This window comes from Abrus precatorius, unplaced genomic scaffold, assembly GCF_003935025.1.
Source record: "Abrus precatorius isolate BTA unplaced genomic scaffold, Abrus_2018 Scaffold10, whole genome shotgun sequence".
Lineage (NCBI taxonomy): Eukaryota > Viridiplantae > Streptophyta > Magnoliopsida > Fabales > Fabaceae > Abrus > Abrus precatorius.
Window position 1 is genome coordinate 31293184 of NW_020874292.1, and position 22546 is coordinate 31315729.

Genomic DNA, 22546 nt, shown 5'->3' on the forward strand with positions numbered 1-22546 from the left:
AAGCAAAATTAAATTTGATAATTTTATATAATTTTAATAAAATTTATATATTTCTATTAAAAATAAAATTTATTACACAGTTTTAATTTAAATAAAATTATATCTAATTTTGCATTAAAAATTAATATAATTTCATTATTTGTGTATGATTTATAACTTATCGTCATGTCAATATTCGGTTCACTTCAAATGTAGAATAAAGTATTGTTATATTATATTTGTGTAAATCTAATTCATTCCTTCTAAATAAAATAGTGGAAAATCTTGAAATTATTTTAAACTCTAAATCTATGATAAATTTCTAAATATTTAAATAAAAAATAATAATTTAAAATTTTTAGGTATACAAAATAATATATGCTTAATTTAAAAAATAAAGGCTTAAATATCTTGAAATATTAAAATTATATATAATGTAAATTAAAGAGATCAAAGTGTAGTTAAGTCTTATTTAATTTCTTTTCGGTAAGATTTGATCCCTATAATATAAAATAATATATTGGAAGATAAAATTTAGGTTTGATTAAAAAATAACAATTAAAGTTTTAATGAAATACAAATACATATATAATAAACTGTGATTTTCCTGAAAACTTCAATTGTTAATCTTTTAATAACCATTATATTTATAACTACTAAAGTACAGTTTTATTTCTTTAGAAAAAAAATGTACTTATAAAAGACATTATAATAATTAAATTAGCACGAATGCATGCAGTTACTTAGAATGATGAACGATAGACGAGAAATGTTTACACGACGAAAAGTTTGATCATAAACTGCTAATAAATTGTTACATTATTATTTATAGAAGAATGTAAGTAATTCATTAGAGACAAATCGTCATTGAATATTATCAAATTACAGTATGAATGATAAATTTCATGCCATGACATATAAATGTGAAATAGCATAATCTGAGAGGAGAGTGGAATTAGGTAATTATATTTAAGGGTAGTTGTCATAAATTCCCAGGAACACATATTAGAGAGAGCGGAAAGCAAGTTGAGTGGGAAGAAGACGGAATATGGGATAAAAAAAAGAGAATAATGGAAAACACTAAAACACTAACAATCCACATCATCATTGCATCACCCCCACGGTGCTAATCTCATCATTCACAGCTTGCATGCTCACTCGTTCATCTCACTACTTCATTTCACTTCACTTCACACTTCGCTCACTCAAAATCTGTCACATAACCCCCCAAATCCAATCCCATTGAAGAAGAGAAACCACAATGGCTTCCCATTCTGAATCGGGGGGAACAATGATTCCCCATATTACCCTCAGAACAATACTCTATTTACTCCTCTTGACCCCACCAGCAACACTATCGCTGAATCTCAACCTCACCGCGCTCCTCTCCACCTTCCCAGACCTCTCCCAATTCACCGCCCTACTCTCCTCCGCGACGCCACTCGCCGCCGATCTCTCCCACCGCTCCTCCCTCTCACTCCTCGCCGTCCCAAACTCCTACCTATCCTCCGACGACCACCTCGTCCGCCACCACCTCTCCCCCTCCGCCCTCGCTGATGTCCTCCGCTACCACGTCCTCCTCCAATTCCTGTCATGGTCCGACCTCCGCTCCCTCCCTCCCTCCGGCAAACTCGTCACCACACTCCTCCAAACCACCGGCCGCGCCACCGACGACTTCGGCTCTGTGAACATCACTCGCGACCCCCAATCCGGCGTCGTTTCAATCCACTCACCCGCTCCCTATTCCCCTTCCAACGCCACTCTTCTTTCCCTCGTCAAAACCCTACCATACAACATTACCATCTTCTCCGTCAACTCTCTCCTCATTCCCTACGGCTTCGACCTCATGGCCTCCGAAACTCGCCCTAACCTCGTCCTCAACATCACCAAAGCCCTAATCGACGGCCACAACTTCAACGTCGCTGCCTCCATGCTCTCCGCCTCCGGCGTAGTGCAGGAATTCGAAGCGGACGAAGGCGGCGCCGGAATTACTCTCTTCGTCCCCGTCGACGATGCCTTCGCCGATCTCCCTCCTTCCGTCGCGCTTCAGTCCCTTCCCGCCGATAAGAAAGCCGTTGTTCTTAAATTTCACGTGCTTCATTCCTATTACCCTCTCGGTTCTCTTGAATCCGTGGTTAACCCTCTTCAACCAACGCTTGCCACTGAGGCCATGGGCGCTGGCAGCTTCACACTCAACATTTCCCGCGTTAACGGCTCCGTCGCCATCAACACAGGCATCGTTCAGGCCTCCGTTACGCAGACGGTTTTCGATCAGAATCCCGTCGCCATTTTTGGCGTCTCCAAGGTTCTGTTGCCCAGAGAGATCTTCGGCAGGAATCCTATTGTGTCTGCCAAGCCTCTCGATGGTGCTCCTCCGCCGGATGATGACGCGCTCCCGCCGGAGAATTCGCCGGGTTTCGATGGCCAACCCTCGCACCTCTCGTCGCCGCCGGGGTTTCGCGAAGATGTGCGGTCTCAAGCTGGTGCTTCTCGATCCTTTGTTGTAGTTGTTCTTTGCTGTATAGGATTATTGTATTTAGTGGTATAAGTAAGATTACAATTATTATTATTATTTTTTTGTGGGGTTTTGTTTTGATTCCCTCCACCCTTCTGTACACGGTTAATTGCATTATTAGGTTGCAAATGCAGCCTCTTCTTTTCTTTTCCTTTTTTTTTTTTTTTTTTTGCTTCTTTACCATTTATTATAAGATCGTCAATGTTAATTGTGCCATTGATCTAATAATTAGTGTTATTATGAAGGTCAATGCCGTTTCTCTGCTTTTATTGTTTTTCCCTGTAGGGGAAGGGCCTTGTATTTTGATGTATAATGAAGTCCAATGACAATGACCATCGTGTTAAGAGTTGGTTAAGTAAGCTTTTATCTTGTTTTAGACATAAGTTTCTGCTTCAGAATTTGGTTCAGTGTGACTTTTCGTATTGTTATCAAAACCCTTTTAGGTGTTAGTACCTGCCAGGTGTTGCGCACGTGATCTTTTGCTGATTGAATGTGCCTTGCGGAGTGGCCAATTTCATTGGTGCAGGAGTTTGGGCTGCTTGCTTTGCTTGTTGCTTACACCTAGATGACCATCAGGTAGTTCCTTCTTTATTAATTAAACTACAGATGTGGATTACATACAAGTATTAAATTGTAATTTGGGGTGCATATCTGGAAATAATGTCACATAGTGCGAGTTATATCATATAATTATTTGCAAGATGAAAGGCATTACATTTGATGTCAACAAATTTGGGATTGTTATCATTTCCTATAATGTGCTGAATGCATTGAATTGTGGAACTGAGGACTAAAAAACTGGTCTGGTCTTAGATTATTGAAATATGAAGTTTAGGGGGTTCTGCTGCAAGCTTGTTTCCCGTAAATATCTAAGATTCTCAATGAGCATGAAGCTGCACTTATTTAGATATTGAAAAATTAGTGGAGATGATATGATGCCGGTTGTGTGAAGCTGGTTTTGAGAGGGGCAAAGAAGCATCTTGGTGTTGTCTTAATCTATTTAAAGGGGTTTTTCCCCTTCTATCAGCATTTTTTTTTTCATTTTCTTTTACTTTTGTCTTAAAACCAGAATTTTGTTGTCTTGTCTGCACATGCTGAAGCCAAATGTCCTGCCACCTACATCTTAGTTGGAATCACCGTAAGCCACAGGCTTCTTGGTCTATAACTATTTTTCTTTGGAATACTGGTGTTGCCTGTTTTGGATGGGTCCTCTAATTGTATTTGGGTTGATTTCCACCACATGCAAAAGTTTAGAAGAGAAAGACAGAAAGAGTTAGAATGAAAGATTTTTCAATTACCCATTTCTATGATTGGAAGATTTGATATAAGTAGTGCAAAAACCGGTTGCAATTCTTGCCTTAATCATCTCCTCTTAAAAGAGTAAGTTTTTGCTTCTTTTTATTTTTGGTTGCTTTATGTAGTGCAAACAAGGAAAGTATTTTCTTGACACTGCATATTTAACTCCATAAATTTTGATGGTTGTCCTGAAAATATGCTGTAATAGCATATATTATCATACAAATCTTACCTGAACTTCTTGCATTTTGGTGTTAGTTTGGAGTATGGACTGAGTCACTTGTTTTAAGGTTGACTATTGCTCAAACTGATAGGGATGTTCTACTCTTCTGGTGTTTATTTTCTGCTGTAGACTTATAATGATGGGAAGGCTTTAGCATCTACCGTATGTTTCTGTTTTGTGTTTTACTAATTTGGGTTGGAACGATTACCTATCCTTTGTATTTTGTATTCTTTATTTCTCAGTTCTCAGCCACTAATCTTCTGTGTTACACAAACATAAGCATTGAGTGCATTTGCCCTATTTGTACTTGGGAAGTCAAATTCATGAATGGCTACAAGAACAGAATGATAATAGCTTCTTTCCCTGTTCAAATATTAAGAAATTATTAACAGTATGATAGTTGTTGTTAAAGTGGCTACATTTTAGTGGTTTGATATACTAGCCAGGTACCGGCTGGAGTTAGCATTGTCATATTTTTTATCATGAATGGCACCTATGGTCAGGGTAGAGCTACATATATATGTGGTAGATGATGATAGGAATGGAGAAACTTCTACTTTGGTCTCTTACATTGTAAATATTTACTTTAATTTTTGACTTTACAGAATTTTTATTTTAGTTTTTTCTTTCATAAAATTGTTGCAAAATTTCATTCACCTATTCTTTTTCATTGGCATTATGTACTCAAGTGAATGATATTTAATAATATTTTATAAAGTCAGAGATCAAGGAAAGTTTTGGAAGTCAAAAATTAAAGTGAGTGATGATTGCTGAGACTGCAGTTCAGGTTTACATGGAAGAATAAGGAACCTAATACAGTAATAGAGCTGCCAGAATCTAAAATGAACTCTTGAGTGATGCTTGGCACAAGTTTTACTCGGCCGTGCAAGTATGGATTTGCACTCTAGAGTTCCAAAAAATTATCTATTCCGATTTCAGCAGCTCTCTTGATTTTTTTTACCACTTTAAGGGATATATTTTCCAATTGCATTTTCTTGGACCTTTTGTTTGACAAAAGAAGCGGCTGTTTACCCGAAAAAAAGACCTAGTTGTACATCACCAAGTATCTACAAAGGCTTCCTACCCAAAGCGAATCCACAATCTTGCATGGTACTGGTATTTATGTCCCTTGTTATAGGGTCCTCCTCTTTTATGGTCATTTACTATGTCTTTCTTTTGTGTGGACAAACCATGTCTGACAAGGAGGGAGTAAAGCTGAAAAAACAGTATACATTCGGGCCATCCTCTGCAAGTCTATCCACTGTTAAGTTTTCTTTCTTGTAGTTGTAGCATGAATTATGTGTGGACTCAATAGCCTTTGTACGAGATTATACGTAGTCTTCAAGCAAAGCCTGTGAGGGGCTGGCTGCATGTGCCGTACATGCAGCTTTTAGACTTTCTTTGAAACAAAAAATTTACAATAAGCAATCGTATCGTATGGCAAATATTTAACCACTAATTCACCAAGGTAATTTCTTACTGATTCCCTAGTAACCCTTGCGGTCATCGGAATACACCTGGCTCGGCCATATGCAATGTTAATAGTGATATCTTTCAGGGAGGTAAGCAATTCATCTCCTCTTATGATTGCGTATATAGGATGGGCACATTGTTGGGCAACATATGTTCATTATGTTACGAGAAGGTCTTATAGAATTTGGGAAATCAAATTGGGCTCTGCTGTGGCTGATCTGATCAGTTACATTAACTAGATCCAGTATTGACAGAAAGCAAAAGGCTGGATCGAGTGAGATTCGTGAGTCAAATTGATTGTACAGTCAGACCAAAAACAAAACTTAAATTGATCGTATAGATAGGAGAAGATTAAGTTGATTGGATATTCGCATGAGGTAGCTAGTACCTTGGTCACCTCGAGGTACTGTCCAGCTTGTAAGATGATTCATGTACGTTTTCATGTAAATTTGATTCATTAAGGCGAATTGAATATACCCAACCGAACACAGAAGTATGTTATAAATATATTACATTAGCAAAATTCTCATGTTCTAAGAGTAAGATTGAGGTGGTATTAATAATTGATTGATAATTAATAGAGTCAATTACATTTACATATTTGACTTTGTAACAGGTGTACTAACACCGTGAGTCTATTGGAGGTTGGACCCAGATATCATTGCAGAGGTTTTTCTGATCTCCATGGCCAACCCCCCAATTAACATGAATTTTCTTGTCCGTTAAATTTTTTTAGCAATATTTCTCGACCCATTTATCTTAGATTGTTTATCCTAAACTTGAGGAGCCTACATTACAATGAAGTATGCAGTTTTCAGGATTTTTCATTCTTCTAGACGAATTAATATGTTTCTTTCTTTCGTTGGAATAACCTTGCAATTCATTAATTGCTATTTAAATTAAAAAGGAAAAAACTGCCACTTAATTGGAGTAAAAATGAAAATAAAATAAAATAAATTGAAGTAATGAAAATGAGGGAACCAATCAAATTTATATGTTTAAATAACAGGTCAATTATACCACACGTCCACACCATTTTTCACTTTTTTAACTTTCTGCCCTACCAAGCATTCATAAAACGGCAGATAATCATTTATGATAGTTGTAAATGGTGTAAATCATGTTCATCTCTGAAGCAAGCAACGCATGTTTGATTACCCGCAACAGGCAACACAGTCATATGGTTAAACTGGTGGGCAGACGAAATACGTGGAAAAGGGAAAGTCATATGCTTTTATTGACAAGTAATGTTACACAACTTTTTTCTTTTGTCTTGTTTTTCTTGTTCTTTCAACTGTGTACTGCTATTAGATTGCGTTTATATATATGAAAAATTCCGAATAATATATATATATATATAAACGTCATTAAACAGTAGTCTGGAATTATATTGGCTTTTTCATCCCCATTTGCCTGAGGTTAAAAACTAATGTTGGTAACATTTTTTTTTTATTTCTCCCCCTTTTTTTACCTCAAGCAACATATTCCACTTCTCACAAAGCCGACATGTTGCCAAAAATATTTGTGTGTTTAAGTTTGTCTGTGTTTTTATTAAGTCCTTGTAATACAATTATACCGAACATATATCAGCAGGAAAAAAAGTTTCATTTATAACTATCAAGATCTACACTGAAGTCTGTGATACGAATCTCCCCCAGAAAAAATCATATACTTGGAAAGTATATGTAAAAAGGAGAAAGTCGTATGACATATAATGTCAAATTGTTGTCTTAGCAATTCACTAAGTATCAGGACTAGGAGATAGTCCTCTAGAGTCTGTCCACCGAGACAGGCTAATCGTCAACATATACTCGAACAACATCGACTATTTTAGCTCGACAAATAGGACATTTTCCACTGTTCCATTGCAACTCATTGGCACACTTCAGACACGTACACATGTGTCCACACCTGTAATGAAGTTGGTGATAACATGAGTGCTCCTTTGCTCTTAAAATGAAAATAAATAATTTGGAAGAATTCGGAAGAAAATACCTGTATAAAAGCGAGTCAACTTTCATCTCATAGCAAATACAGCAGTTGCCTTTCTTTGGAGCCTTGTTATGGGGCTTCTTTTCTTCATTTTTAACTGTAATGGAGTTTTATATAATACATTGCATGACTAAAGTTACTGAGACAGACATTTGTAATTGGTATGCAATTAAAGGCATATTCGCTTGCATGAGAAGTGAACCAAAGAGGAAACTTTGTATGAGACAAATTTATTTGATTTTCCTTATGGTGAAGTGACATCTTTTTTTAACTTGCACAACGGTTGCATTTCAACTCAACATAGTAATCTTTTTAGAAACTAAACTATTTTATGCATGAAAGAGTAAGGAGTTTATTTATTTAATCCAGAAAATTAATGTTGTTAGAAATTCAAGCTGACATCGCCAGTGTGGTAATATGGGCACCTTGTTTCATTTGTTCTGGAATTCTCTAAGAATATTGAAGAACCTGAACTTCTTAAATGGTGTACTGCCTATTTTGCACTATGACAATCAGATTGACATGATTAAAAATTCTTATAAATGAGCACAAACCTGTGTGAACCTCCCGGTTCATGGATTTTTGTAATTGCATCTGCATATCCATGCAGCCCTTTATTGATTTCCTGAGCTCAGATATCTCATGATAAAGTTGATCCATGTGCCCTCTCAAATCATAAATGAGTTCCATTTCCTGTAAGCACAGAAGTTTTGTAATCAGTAAGAGATTAAGAGTCTTGTACTCAGATATATTTATCAACGTAAACAGAAACTCACAATAGAATGATGATTGGTGGACGAAGAGCATCGCCGACTATCCTGATAGAATGGCTGAGATTGATAAGGTTGAGGAGAGGATGTAGAAGCATCTCTATCAAGATCTTCATCACCGGCTTCATTGTCCCCGAAACTCCACGATGAGGATTGATTAGAATATTTGCCAACTTCATGATATGAACCACTTATCAAACTCTCCCCCTCATGCTCCTCTTCATGTTCATGCTCCTGCTCATCTGCCTCCTCATCTTCTTCCTCTTCCCCATCCTGATTTATCCTCACCTCCTCTTCTTCCTCCCCGCTCTCTCTTCCATCTTCTTGAGGAGCTCTCGCATTATGCAAATGCTCTTGTAAAAATACTATCAACCCTTGGTTGTCTTCCTCATGATTATCATAACTATTGACTACATGTGTTTGTGTTCCCCTATGAGATTCCATCAATCTATCCATTCTTTCTCGGAAGTCACTAGAAAGGAAATTTGACACCGTTTGTCTGGAAGCATAATATACTTGTATTCAGAACAGTGAACATATTAAAACATTTTCTTGAGTTATAATTCATTATGTAAATATTATATTCAAGGAACATACAAGGAAATAGTTGAAAGAATTTAACAGAAAAATACATACCTTTCAAGAAGCTTCCGTATATCCTCATTATGAGAATCATTGTCAAGCATCTCTCTATACCATGCTTGCCTGCGCTCTTCCCAATAGCTCCTAGGCCTAGAAATTTCACTGATCCAGTCATAATTGATTTCATCATAATTCTGGTCAATGGTCTCTACCTCTTCAACCATCTCATCATAACTGCTTTCAGCATAGTTCTGATTGCTTACATCCTCTTCTTCTACTGTCTCCTCATAACTTATTTCAGCATACCGGCGGTTACTTGCCTCTTCCTCATTTACTGTCTCTTCATTACTGCTTTTAGCCATATCATTCTGTTTGTTGCTTGTCTCTACCCTATCATCTGTCTCATTTAGATTTGAATCAGTCATGGGAGTAGTTGCCTCAGCGGTTTCTTGGGGCTCATGATGTTGAGCCTGAAAACTTGTTTCTTGGAACATGACATCTGAACTTGGATGAGCTTTTTCTCTATTATGATATGCTGCAGTGTGTGACACTGACTTTTGTGTGGATTCTGTAGAGTGATTAGCAATTCCATGAGGAGTCTGGCTGCTTGTGTCTTTGCTGAGTTGATCAGTGGAGGGAAAGTTAGCCAATTGTGTGTTGTTGTTCACTATCTCCCTATGAGGATTTCTTGGGCTAGCCACTTCTCCCTGGACTGTAGTTCTAAGTTCAACCCCAATATTAAACCTTTCCCTGCATTTTATAAAAGCATTTGTCATTTAATATCCTACAGGAGAACTTAAATATGATGAACCTTGCTGTGTTCATGTTATGAAAAACCTAAATTTAGATTTCACAAGGATGATAACTGCTGATGGGTTTAAGGGCCAAAATAGCAGAAATTGTTTATTTACGAGTTTCCATCTTGGTGACATTTATAATAAGAACCGGTGCATATAAAAGGAAATGCTTGATCCAAATGTGCATTTACACCCTTCTCAATTCTCATGTTATCCAGCCTAAATCTGGCTTTATGGAATGAAATTATAAGTTTTGGAATTCAGACAAATAAATAGTCCATGAGTAAGTATATTCAGACATTTATAATTATACTCTTTTAATGCATCTTGCCACTACCATGATATGAAATTCAACAAATTTTTTTCGGCAAGGCATTTGGTGTGGATATGTCTTGACTACCAGAGAAGTCATTAAATATCTTTCTAAAACAAGAGTTCATTCAAAGTATGAGTATCGATCACGAAAGGAGTAAGAAACTTGACTTTTGAGTGGAAATTATCAAACCTTAATTGCATAATTGCTGATCCCTGTTGTTGTCTGTTGACTTCAGATGCTGTTGATTTCTGGCTGGGTGGATCATTAGCTGCCGCACCACGCTGTAACAATCTAAGTCGAAGCACTGACTGCATTTATGCATACAAAGCAAATTACAATCAGAACTTGTTTAAGAAACTCGGGCATAACATTGTCATTAATAACAAACAAAGAGTAACCACCCCTTTGTTTTCATTTTTACCTGAATGCGACCTCTGTGTGTGAACTTGGAGACTGATCCACGTTCTGCCAGGTTCTTGAGCTCCCCATAACGGTCATGCTCCAACTGCATAAGCAAATCATTATACGCCCGGCGACCTCGAATTCGAAGAGAAGAAGTAACCATCTGAGGAAAAGCTTTATGTTCTAACTGCTCTTGTGTGAAGCCACCAAATTCTCGCTCTCTACAAGGAGAACCTGTGACACTGCTGCTACCACCACACACTTCATTCTCATTGTCATCACCAAAAGAAGGTGTTGGACTCTGATTATGGTTTGTAGCAGTGAGCTTTTTGATTATGTCAGCAACACTGACCCTGTCACTCTCCGGAGAGCATGACCTGCCACGTGGCGAAACAGATTGATCACTGTGTCCAGTCTTATCAGATTCCCAATCAGGGAAAGATTCTTCATTCACCGGTGGCCCATCAATGCATTGTTCCTCCACAGAGGACGCATTCTCATTGTTGCTAGAAGCACTTGCAGCATTGGGACTAATCCTCTCTATTGGTTTAGAGCCATTGCATTGGTTAAGCCTCTTCTCCCATATCTGAACAAGGGAAGATGCACCAAGGTTTGAGATTTCTGAGGAGGGCTCATCAGAGCTAGAACTATTGCAAGTCCTTGTGAACATGTCACCGTTATTGTTGTTGTGATTGTTATTATTGTTCATGGACAATAACTCAGCCTCATTCTCCAATGTTGACACCATTTCACGAGCTTGTCTTGCAGCCCATCGATCAAGAAGGCGCGAGTGTCTGGGGCTAATCAATGAAGCCAACGAGGTTTCATCCTTGTCATTGTTGATGTCATGGTTGGTTCTATTGAAATGAAGCCTATGGAGATTGCGGTTTTTACGAGCCTTTGAAACCCATGAACCATTGTTGTTCATGTGAGTATTGTTGGTGTTCTCGTTTGTTGAGTCAGAAGACATGGACATGCACGTGTTAATGTGGTCCATCACAAAGTTCTTGATGTTCCTTTGGAATGCGGCATGCGTGGCCTTCACGTTGCTTTCCCTGCATCCATCGCGGTGATTACGGTCCCTCAGAACGCAACCAAAGGGCGAAGAAGAAGCCATTTCAACAACTTGGGAAGATGCCATTTTGTTCTGCTTTGTCTGCTTCTAGTTCTTCTCTCGGTTTGTTCAAACCTTCACGAGGTTTTATATAAACCTGAAAGCATAGCAACCCATTTCAGGGAAAGGGGTGGAGAATTCTGAGACATTACAAAGTCACGAAACTCTTCACCGTAGAACTCTTTGCTCAAACGCAAGGAAAAAAGAAAAAAGAAAAAACAGAACAGTGTAAAGCAGAGGACGAGAAGATGAAGGAGAAACGATCGTTCTTACACTAAAAGGAAGGAGCAGTTTATGGCTATAAATGCTCTTCAAATCATAATTAACCCATGCCCGTTTTCGTCGCCTATATTTAGACGTCTTGTGTAACGGTTGTGACAACAAAAAAGAATTAACGTTGTTTGTTTTGTTTCCTCGTCCTTGTTGGTTAAATTGGAAGATTGGGCTGTGCCTAAAATTGGAAGAAGCGCTTTTGTTGTCGAAAGAAAGGAACAAAGGTGTGAGGTTCTTAGAAGGGTGCAACACGCGAAGCTTACCAAAGCTTAGAATGTGATGAGTGTTTATATAAATAAAACAGTGCGAATGAGATTTAGTGAGTGAGACGTTGAGTTTGAACCGTTGAGATTGTGGGGTCGTTGAGTAAAGAGAAAGAGAAAGAGAAAATACAGCAAAGAGAGCGTCATCCTCTTCCTCTACATTATTATATCACCATCTCCTTTAACATTATGTTGACCAAATTATGTTGACCAGTAGTGGGGTGTTTAGTTGTCACCGTTTTTTATCTTTCATTTCTAGATTCACTGTTTTCTACACAATTTGGGATTCTTTCCACTTTCCTCTACCTTTAGGTTGTAATTATCAAAGAAATGGGTTCACTTTCTTTTTACCAACTGTTTCTGTGAACCGTTAAATGGTTTTGTATTTCCCTTTTACTATTAGATTGTTTTTATATTTTGGTGCCACCATCCTTTTATGGCACCTTTTGTGGGACAAAATTCGAATTCGTATCACTTAGTTTTTCTTTTAATTATCACAAACAAAACATTTTCTTATTTACTTGAAAAATATCTTAGAAACTGAAGTTAGGAATTTGGAATTTCCTTAAAAATTAGATACCGTTTATATTATTTATTAATTAAAATTAGAACTTTGTTTTAAGACGGAGATGAAACTTCAACCTGAACTGAGAAGACTAAAAAGGCATCACTTAAGTTTTCTTCTCTTATATTTAGTTTGAATTTTTCATGATACAATCGTGATAATGTAATATAAAATAAAATCTAATAGAATTAAATTCCCTTTTTTTAATAAACATAAAATATTTTACATGACATAACATATCACTTTATATAATATGTATGATTAATTACATAATAAAAATAACATCATATATATTATGATGTGTTCTTATTTCATTTAATCTTTGAGATTGTTATTTGTCTAATATTTTGATCTCTACAATTGTTACTAATGTTTTAGTCCTTAATTTTTAAAATATTTTATTTACTTATTATTCTTATTCTTCTTCATTTGTTATCACTAGAAAATACTATCATTGGTCACCATTTGTGTTTTTTTGCAACGACCAAGTTGATGTCATTAGTCTACTATTAATATTTTTTAATATTTTTATGATAAGGTAAAGACAAAGACAAATGATATTTTCTTATCATCCGATGTTGACTTCAAGTTTAACAAGTTATATAGTGTGTTTGATTTAAAAAGAACTCCTTTAAATGCATTTCCTAAAAACATTTACATATTGCTCCTCTTAAGGTATTTGTGTTTGAGAAATACTAAAATCTCAGAGCTTCCAAAGTCTATTAGAAATTTGTAAAGGTTAGAAATGTTAAACATCAAGTACACCTTGATTGCAAAGTTATATAAAAAAATATTAATGCTTCATAAAAATATTTATAAGATATGTCATTTTGATAAGATAATAGTATATTTAAATGGTGAAAAAGACGAGAATATTATATTTCATCCTATGAATCATGTGGTGTTAAATGTAATATACAACATTAGAATGTTTGATTCATTACAAAAGGTGTGTTTCTTTGGAGGAAAAAAAAGTGAGTGAGTGAGTGAATGATAAATTTAGAGAAGTTGACTCAATTGAGAAATTTAGATTTGATTAAATTGAAAAAGAAATAATGGAGTGATTTTAACATCAGTAAAGGATGTAGATGAAAGTCTGTTAAACTAATTTTTAGTAATGAAAGAATAAAGAAAAAGAAATATAAGTAAATTAAATATTTTAAGAATAAAAGATTACAATGTTTAATTCAATAACAATCTTAAAGATTAAAATATATGATGGATAACAATTTTAAGAATTAAAATAAAATAAAAAATATATATTATATTATATATAATATTATTTTTGTCACGTTATCAACTATACATGTTGTTTAGTATTTTGTTAATTTAATTATAATTGAGTTACTAAAGACCTGTTTGATTTTTAAAAATATATTTTATTTTCATTTTTAATTACAAAATTACTATAATTTTTTTAGTCTATTTTTCATTTTTTATAAATTTATACATAAAATAGTAAAAATAAAAAAAATGTTATTTCAGTGTTTCTAGTAAAAGTCTTTGAAAACAAAAGAAAATTATATAAAAAAAAAACTTGAACTTAAGAAAAATGTTACTGAACTATGTATAATATATATTTTCTACAAATAAAAGTTTCGTTTTCCAGTTTTTGTAGCGGTGATTCATAAAATGAATATTAATGAACATTTATTCTACTTCTTTTAAAGCTAAAAAGTTGCTAAAATGTCAAATTTTAATTTTGAATTAGAAAAAAATAAAATAAAATCTAGCATATAACCGTTACATAGAAATCGTATTTACTGCAAAATCAAGCCATAGAGTATATTATGAACAGGAAAGATACAAATACCTATATTTTATATTTAAAAAGAGAATTTAATACAGTCACGTGACATTTGAAATATCATGATAAACATTTAATTATGAAATAATAATTTAATTTAGATTTCAGGTAAGGATCGATTCTGTGATGATTTTGATTTTGAATTTGAATTTGTAGCTGCTTTGATTGATATGTGTAAGTTTTAATATTTACGTGTATGATTCAATAGCGCAATAATTTGAACATTAATTTGTAGCTTCTTTGATTTATATGTGTAAGTTTTAATTGTTCAACGATTTGAATTTGAATTTACATTAATTAAAAGTAATTGCTAGGGTATGCCATGTTGTAGAAAAAAAATAATTTGTAGATTTTGTAAATAACATAAACTAATTTTATATAGTTAATATCATTTGACAACATTAATTAGTTGCAATGAAAGTTCGCTCTATATAAACATAAATTTAACAGTTTCAAAATTTTGAACTTTGCAGTCATTAGGTTGAAGAAAGTTTTACCCAATTACTGTGTATGTGGGAATATCCAGTCATAAATATAAAATTAACCTCTTTTAAATAAGAACTAAGAAGGTGATATTTCAAGATAAAATAAATTGTAATCATTGATTAAAAAAATGAATAGTTGAAATTTTAATAGTTTTTTTATTTTATTTTTTGAAAAATAAGTATTTTTATTTTCTACCTTTATTTTACGTTTCAATTTTATCTTCTTTTTTTTTTTTTCAATTTAACCTTCACTTTTTTATTTTCATTTCAAGTTATTCATTTTATTATAATATGATTAAATCCATTAGAATCTTGTCAGACATTATAATTTTTTTCAAAGATTTTATTAAAATTATTTGAAGAGGTCCCTAAACACTATATTTTGATCAATATATTAAAAATTTTGGTCATTTTATTGGTTAAAATAGAAATTGAAGCATAAATTTAGTAATCATTTTCATCAAAGTCTAATTTTGAAAAAAAAATTATTTCTTTTTCATTAAATGATCATTGAAACTGATTGAAGAATTCTTTTAAATGCTAAGTTTTGATCAACATATCATTTTTTTGTATTTTTAAATTGATTAAATTGAATCATTTTTTGAAGACCCATTTTTGCTTTAATAATTAAATCTCTATATTTTAACTTGAACACAACTTTTTGAAACTTTTACTCATTATTTACGTGCCAACTTAGTTATAAAATTTTGTTGCATTTCATACCATGTACACAGAATTAGATGGATCAAAATTATCTAATTCAAAAATGTAATTTTTGACGAGCCTTAACAACATTCTAACTAAGTCGCTAAGTTGAGATAAAAACAAACTAACTTAAGATAAAAGTAAAAGTTAGACTACTAAATTTTTAAAAAATACAAATTTAAAACTAAAAAAAAAATTAAATAATCAAATTACTAATTTTTCCCTATAATTTTAGGTGTTAATGTTTTTAAGCAATTATTGACATTAACTCTTAACAATAATATTACTCACAAACTATAATAATATTTTAAATGATATATATTACTTTTAAATGTAATTTATGTTTCAGATATATTCTCTTTACTTAAAGGAGCTAGATTAAAAAGTTTATGAATTTTTTTAGTAATATATCAAATTAATTCTTAAAATTATAAATACTAATGAATTTAGTCTCAAAAATCATAACTTTACCGTACGTAAAAGCTTAGTCGATTATTAACTATAATATTATTTATAATCGATAATATACAATAGGGACAAAATTTATATATTGTTATTTGTATACTGTTTAGTAAATAAAATTATAGCTTTATTTCAATAAAAATATATATTTACTATTATTAAAAAATATTAAAATAAAAATTTAATTTTAATTGATAAATAATGTGAATAATGTCTAAAGAATGCATTTAAGTCAATATAATAATTGTAAATACTAAAAAAAGTAGTTGATTGAAGAATCGACCTATATACAAGCGTTTCTACGACTACGAATATAATTATATTGAAACTTTGTTTCAAGAGTTATTTAATGTTTTTAAATTTCGTTAGACTTTGATAAGATGAAGTTTGAGCTTTCTTCTTCAAAGGACTGGGATGGTTGAAACAAAAATAACATTTTAGGCTCTGTTTCCAGGCTAAAATTAGGGGGGGAAAAGGATTTTAACAGAAATTTTTTATTTGAATTTTTTTTAAAGTAAACAAAAAAGGCTTAAAAGTGTTTAAATGTAATCCAAAACTTTTTTGGTTTATTTTTTTAGTTTTTCTAATTTTAGAAATGGTTAACATCTAAATAAGAAAGAATTTTTTTTTATTTAAATTTTTTTAAAAAATTTAAAAAAATTTAGATGTGCACTGAAATATTCTTTGAATTTTTTTAATAAAAAAGAGGTGAGTTTGACATTTAAATAAAAAAAGAATTTAAAATTTCTTTTTATATATATTCTTTAGATACTTATTTTTTCTTTCTTATTAAACTCTCAAATAAAAGTGTTAGGGATTATTCAAGGAGAGTTTTCGAAAGAGAGAGAAAATAAATTTTTATTTTGAATTAATAAAATTATATATCATCTTTGACAATAAATAAAGAATTATATATTATTTTGTTTAAATTATAAATTTTTATCAATCTAGTATTTAAAATTATAGAAAAATTATTTATTTTAATCTTTTATATTTAGAAATAAACTTTTAATTTTTAAAATTTTTATGAATTAATCATTTTAATCTCTAAAATTATAAATATTTATCAATTTAATTTCTAAAATTATAAAAAAATATTAAAAATTAATCATTTTAATCTTTCTCATTAATTTTTATTAAATTCTTTTAACAACATATTTAATGTGATATATTAAGAGCTCGTTATAAGATAAGATAAAAAATTAAATAAAAATAAAAATATTTTTATTTTATTTTACATTTGATATATTAATCTAACTAATTATATTATCTTGTTTATAACTAAATTCTTTTCATAAAATAAAATTTAAATTAAAAAAAATTAAAATTAGCCCATAGGATAAATATTAAATAAAGTAAAATATAAAATATCATCTTATTACCATAAAATGAACTGTAAGGTAGGTGTCAATATGATTCATGTATGTCATAAAGCTGCAACATTTTGGAAAGTAATATATATATATATATATATTAGTATAAATTTAATTTTTATATTTGATTTAAGTCTTTTATTTAACTTATATTTAATAGATTATAATTTATTATTTTATTAATCGTTAGATGTAAATTAAATGAAACATTTATATTGAGTGTAAGAGTTTTTAAACTTATATTTTTAAAATAAAGTTGAAGCGAAAGAAAAGGCAATAATCTTGCTAGCAACACATCTTTTTCCTATTTTTTTCATAAAATAAAATAATGTTATTTAATAAGATAGGTAGTCATATAAGCATGATGTCTTATTGTTTCTAATACTTTGTTGGATAAATTTTATAGAAAATTAATGGAAGTAACAAGTTTTTATTAGAATTTCAAGAATTGAAAATTATGTTCTATTTTCACAGACTAAACTGAGGGTTCCTATAAATTTAGAAACAAAAATAGTTTATTTATGATGATTTTAAGATAAAAAATTTCATTTCATAATTTTAGAGACTAAATTAATAGATACATATAATTTTAAAGACTAAAATAATACTTTCATAACTTTAAAAACTAAATAAACAAATGTCTATAATTTTAAGGTATAATATTTTAAAATAAGTTTGAATTAAATAGTCAAATATCTATCATTTTAGGGAGTAAATAACATAGTCCTCGTAAATAAATTATTAATACATTATATTTATATTAATATATTATTTTATATCTTTTATTTTACAAAATTATTAAATTAAAATATATTTATTTAAAATAAATAAAAATTCTCCCCCTACCTCCAAATTTCTTACGCAAACAATCTCTTAGCAAATTAATGCAGTTGTTTTAACTAGTCATTTTCTTATAAAGTGGGAAAAGAAAAAAGAAAAAAGAAAAGAAAAGGCAGCCTAACTGAAGCAATCAACTTACCTCCCAATCCCCCATTGGAGGTTGACAATAATTTAAATATAGCCAAGAGTCTTCGGCATAAAAAAAAATGTTAAAAGGATGCAAAACATAAAATACTAATCTGATAAAAAGGAAAATTTACATTTTCAAGTCACCATTATATATATTAATATTTCTCTTTATAAATCTCAACATTGGAGTATGTTTAATTAAAACGTGCTTGTTGAATTGCTAAAATTTCTCAAATGAAATCAAGCACATACAACATGCCTTCCTTTATCTTCAATCTATTGGAAATAAAATAACTAGTAATGATCCAAATTCAGCTTCTCAAAGTCCAGCTTCTTCTTGTTGGCTACATGCAGTAGAAGATCACATACTTGGCGTGATGATGGCCTCTCCTGTGGTGCAGTTTTTGTGCACTGTATGGCTATCTCAAGCACTTGGAAAGCAGCAAACTCTTCACCAGGCAAAAGGGGTTTCAGCTCAGGATCTATCAACTCCTCACATGCAGTGTCTGGCATATCAATGAGCATCTCCACCCACCTCACCATGTCCATTTCTGCTCTAAAAGCTGCATCTGTTGGCATCTTACCACTAGCAAGTTCTATAAGCACAATTCCCATGCTGTAAACATCACTTTTCTCTGTTGCCTTCATTGAGTATGCATACTCTAAATACAAGCAAATTTTAATTCAATTGTCAACAGTTAGACCAAAAAAGAAAAACTGAGAAAAATAATAATTCAAGTCAGGAGTATGATCAATCATTACCTGGGGCTATGTAACCATAAGACCCAGCAAAACAAGAATTGGACTCTGTATTAGAGTCCTGATTCTCAATGAGTGGTTTTGCCAGTCCAAAATCTCCCAAGTGTGCCTCCATTTTGGAATCTAGTAAAATGTTACTGGATTTGATATCCCTGTGAATGATCTTTGGCACACAATCATGATGGAGGTACGCCACTCCATGAGCCAATCCCACAGCAATTTTGAACCTTGTATCCCAATCAAGGCACCCATTTGCTTTACCTGGCTTGAGGGGTTTTCCATGTAGCCAATCCCATACACTCCCATTCTCCATATACTCATATACCAACAGATTCCAACCAGTTCCCTTGTTTCTATTGCTAAAACAACCTATCAGTTTCACCAGATGCCTATGCTTGATCCTCCCCAAAGTCTTAACTTCTCTTATAAAACTTTTGTTTAACAAATAATCATCTTTCCATGAAATCCTCTTCACAGCCACAATCTCTCCAGTGGGGAATTCAACTCTATAGACTGTTCCAGAACCTCCACAACCAATTATGAACTCATCACTTAGATTGTTTGTGGCATCCATGATATCTTCCCACCTGAAATCTCTCTTTCCAGGAGAAGTTAGAGGGAACAATGATCGCCGTGCTTGTGTTGAAGAGGAGGACAAAACACAATTCACTTCATTGCCTTTCCTGGAAAGTTCTAGCTTGTTTTTCAAGAAGATGCTCACTGCAAGTACTAGAAGTGCAATTGCAGCTAAAGTTGAAATGGCAGAGACTATGACCACTGCTGTGTCACTTAAGCCTGATAGCTTCTTGTGGGAAGTACCGCGATGCTTGCAGCTCCCAAGAGAGGCTCCACAAAGATGAATGTTCCCTTCAAATGCCTCTTGTGGCCAGCGGGAGAACTTCTTATCCAATGCACCTTGAAGGTTATTGTATGAGATATTAAGCCTCTCCAAGCTCATCATTTCACCAACTACTAAAGGGACTTCTCCAGTGAGTTGATTATGAGAGATATTAAGTGCTTCCAATTTTGATAGCATGCCAAGTGAAGGTGGGATATCACCAGAGAGATTATTGTAACTGAGGTCTAAAATGCTTTGGAGATTTTGGAGATTTCCAATTTCAGTTGGTATCTCACCATTAAAGCTATTATTGGATAACTGGAGTTCATAAAGATTGCTTAACTTACCTAGTGCATGAGGGATTGGTCCAGAGAAATTGTTATTGTGAAGACTGAGGACATTAAGGGATGCAAGATCACCAATATCACCTGGGAGACTTCCATTAAGATAATTGTTATTCAAGGAAAGAACCAGCAACCTTGGTAATTTGAATAGGGCTAGTGGAATAGACCCAGAAAATTGATTGAAGGAGAGCTTAAGCTCTCCCAACTGAGGCAAACTTCCAAGCCATGATGGCATGTGTGCGGACAGAAAGTTATTGTTCAAATCAATGGAGGCCAGATTATGACACAAAGATAGCTCATCTGGTATTGGTCCTGTAAGTGAATTCCCAGAGAGGTCTAACAATGACAACTCAGTGATTTTTCCCAATGTCCTTGGAATTTCACCAGAAAATTTGTTGTTACCCAATCTTAGCCTCTCAAGATAAGGTGAATTCCCCAGGAGAAAGGGTATTTCACTGTCAAATTCATTATCAGTAACATCAAAAGAAAGAAACTTCCAAGAGCTACACAATGCAGCCAAACTACCATTCAGCCTATTCTTTGAAAGATTCACTCTTGTCAAGTTTGCCACATTTATCATTTGGTGAGGAATACTACCTTCAAGAGAATTGTTGTAAAGCATGAACTGCTTCAACTTTCTAAGGAACCCAAAAGTTGCAGGAATGCCACCTGAGAGGTTATTGTCTGCCATATCCAGCACCTCAAGCATATGACAGTTACCAAGTGTGGCTGGAATCTCACCACCAAGCTCATTCTGCCTAATATGCAAGAAATTCAAATCCTTCAACCTCCCAATAGTGCTGGGAATTCCCCCACTGAAGTGGTTCCCAAAGAAATCAACCTTTTGCAAGCTTGAACAGTTACCAATCTCCAAAGGAATCTTCCCTGATAACTCATTATCATAAAGATACATCATTTCCAACTTCCCAAGCATCCCAATCTCTCTAGGGAGAGCACCAATCAACTTGTTGTGATACAATGCAAGTGTCTGCAATTTAGTGAGGTTCCCTATGGAGGGAGAGATTGAACCAAGCAAGCTATTGTTGTGAAGCAAAAGAAAAGATAAACCCAACAAGTCATAAACCTCAGTAGGTATTGATCCATTGAGAAAATTGTTGGACAGATCAAGTTGTTTCAGTGATTGGCACTGACCCAATTCAGCTGGTATCTCACCATTAAGTCCATTCCCTGAAAACGATAAGAACACCAAACTTGTTGCATTGGAACATATGGTTCTTGGAATGGTCCCACTGAGTTTATTACCAGAAAGAACCATGAATTGTAGCTGACCCAATTTGCCTAACTCCTCTGGAATCACCCCACTGAGCATGTTCATGGACAAGTCAAGAGTTTGAAGGTTACCCAGTTGAGCTAAAGACATTGGGATGTTACCCTCAAGCTTGTTCTCTACGAAATTTAGATATTTGAGCTCACTCATTTGACCGAGTTGACTCGGAATCTCCCCTGTTAAGCTGTTGTTGGCAAGGTTGAGAACACGCAGTTTCCTGAGTTGACCCAGTTCACTCGGAATCGAGTCATTGAGTTTGTTTTCGGCAGCAGTGAAGATGGTGAGGCTTGAGCAGTTCCCCAACTCGGGCGGAATCGGACCAGTCAACTCGTTTTTCTGCAGGATCAGATTGTCCAACTCACTGAGTCGACCGAGTTGAGGTGGAATCGGACCGGTGAGTCTGCATGAGGCTAAACCAAGGTAGACAAGGTTGATCAGATTCCCAAGTGAGGCGGGAATTGTTCCACTGAGTCCGTTGTCACCGATTCGCAAAGCTCGGAGACTCAGTAACGAGGCTAACTCGGTGGGAATGTGACCTGTGAGTTGGTTAGAGTGAAGAATCAGCGATTCCAATGAAGTGAGGTTGGAAAGGGTAGTTGGAATGGGACCCTTGAGGCGGTTAGAAGAGAGATCGAGGTGGAGCAGGTTTTGCAAACGACCGAGTGAAGATGATATTGACCCACTGAGTGATGACTCGGACAGATTGAGTCCCACCACTTGCTCCGAGTCATCATCACATGACACACCTCTCCAACTACAGTAATCTGTGTTGTTCTCTGACCAATCACTCAAAACATTTTCTGGGTCTTCAGAAAACGACGATTTCACCTCCAAAAGCACTCTCATAGTGCCCTCACTGTCTAAGTTACCATGGCAAAGGACTAGATGTAGTAAGCAAAAAAGAAAAACAAATCCAAGTGTTGAAATCTTCATCCTCGTAGTTACAAGGTTCAATT

At 33.7% G+C, this 22546-nt stretch overlaps 3 protein-coding genes across 3 annotated transcripts; 1 reads left to right on the forward strand and 2 right to left on the reverse strand.

Moving 5' to 3' along the window:
* The first annotated feature begins 1108 nt into the window (after window positions 1–1108).
* LOC113852418 (fasciclin-like arabinogalactan protein 4) lies at window positions 1109–4657 on the forward strand. Its single transcript, XM_027482672.1, has one exon. The coding sequence runs from the start codon at window positions 1241–1243 to the stop codon at window positions 2525–2527; it is 1287 nt and encodes a 428-aa protein (XP_027338473.1). The 5' UTR covers window positions 1109–1240; the 3' UTR covers window positions 2528–4657.
* Window positions 4658–7075: 2418 nt separating this feature from the next.
* Window positions 7076–11730, reverse strand: LOC113852828 (GATA zinc finger domain-containing protein 7-like). The gene is made up of 7 exons (XM_027483203.1): window positions 10365–11730; window positions 10133–10251; window positions 8885–9580; window positions 8255–8747; window positions 8033–8171; window positions 7482–7575; window positions 7076–7397 (listed from the first exon to the last, which is right to left on the reverse strand). The coding sequence occupies exons 1-7, from the start codon at window positions 11484–11486 to the stop codon at window positions 7280–7282; spliced, it is 2781 nt and encodes a 926-aa protein (XP_027339004.1). The 5' UTR covers window positions 11487–11730; the 3' UTR covers window positions 7076–7279.
* A 6925-nt stretch (window positions 11731–18655) lies between these two features.
* On the reverse strand, window positions 18656–22436 carry LOC113852278 (LRR receptor-like serine/threonine-protein kinase GSO1). The gene is made up of 2 exons (XM_027482515.1): window positions 19124–22436; window positions 18656–19023 (listed from the first exon to the last, which is right to left on the reverse strand). Exons 1-2 carry the CDS (start codon window positions 22434–22436, stop codon window positions 18656–18658), a joined length of 3681 nt encoding a protein of 1226 aa, XP_027338316.1.
* Between the last annotated feature and the right edge of the window lie 110 nt (window positions 22437–22546).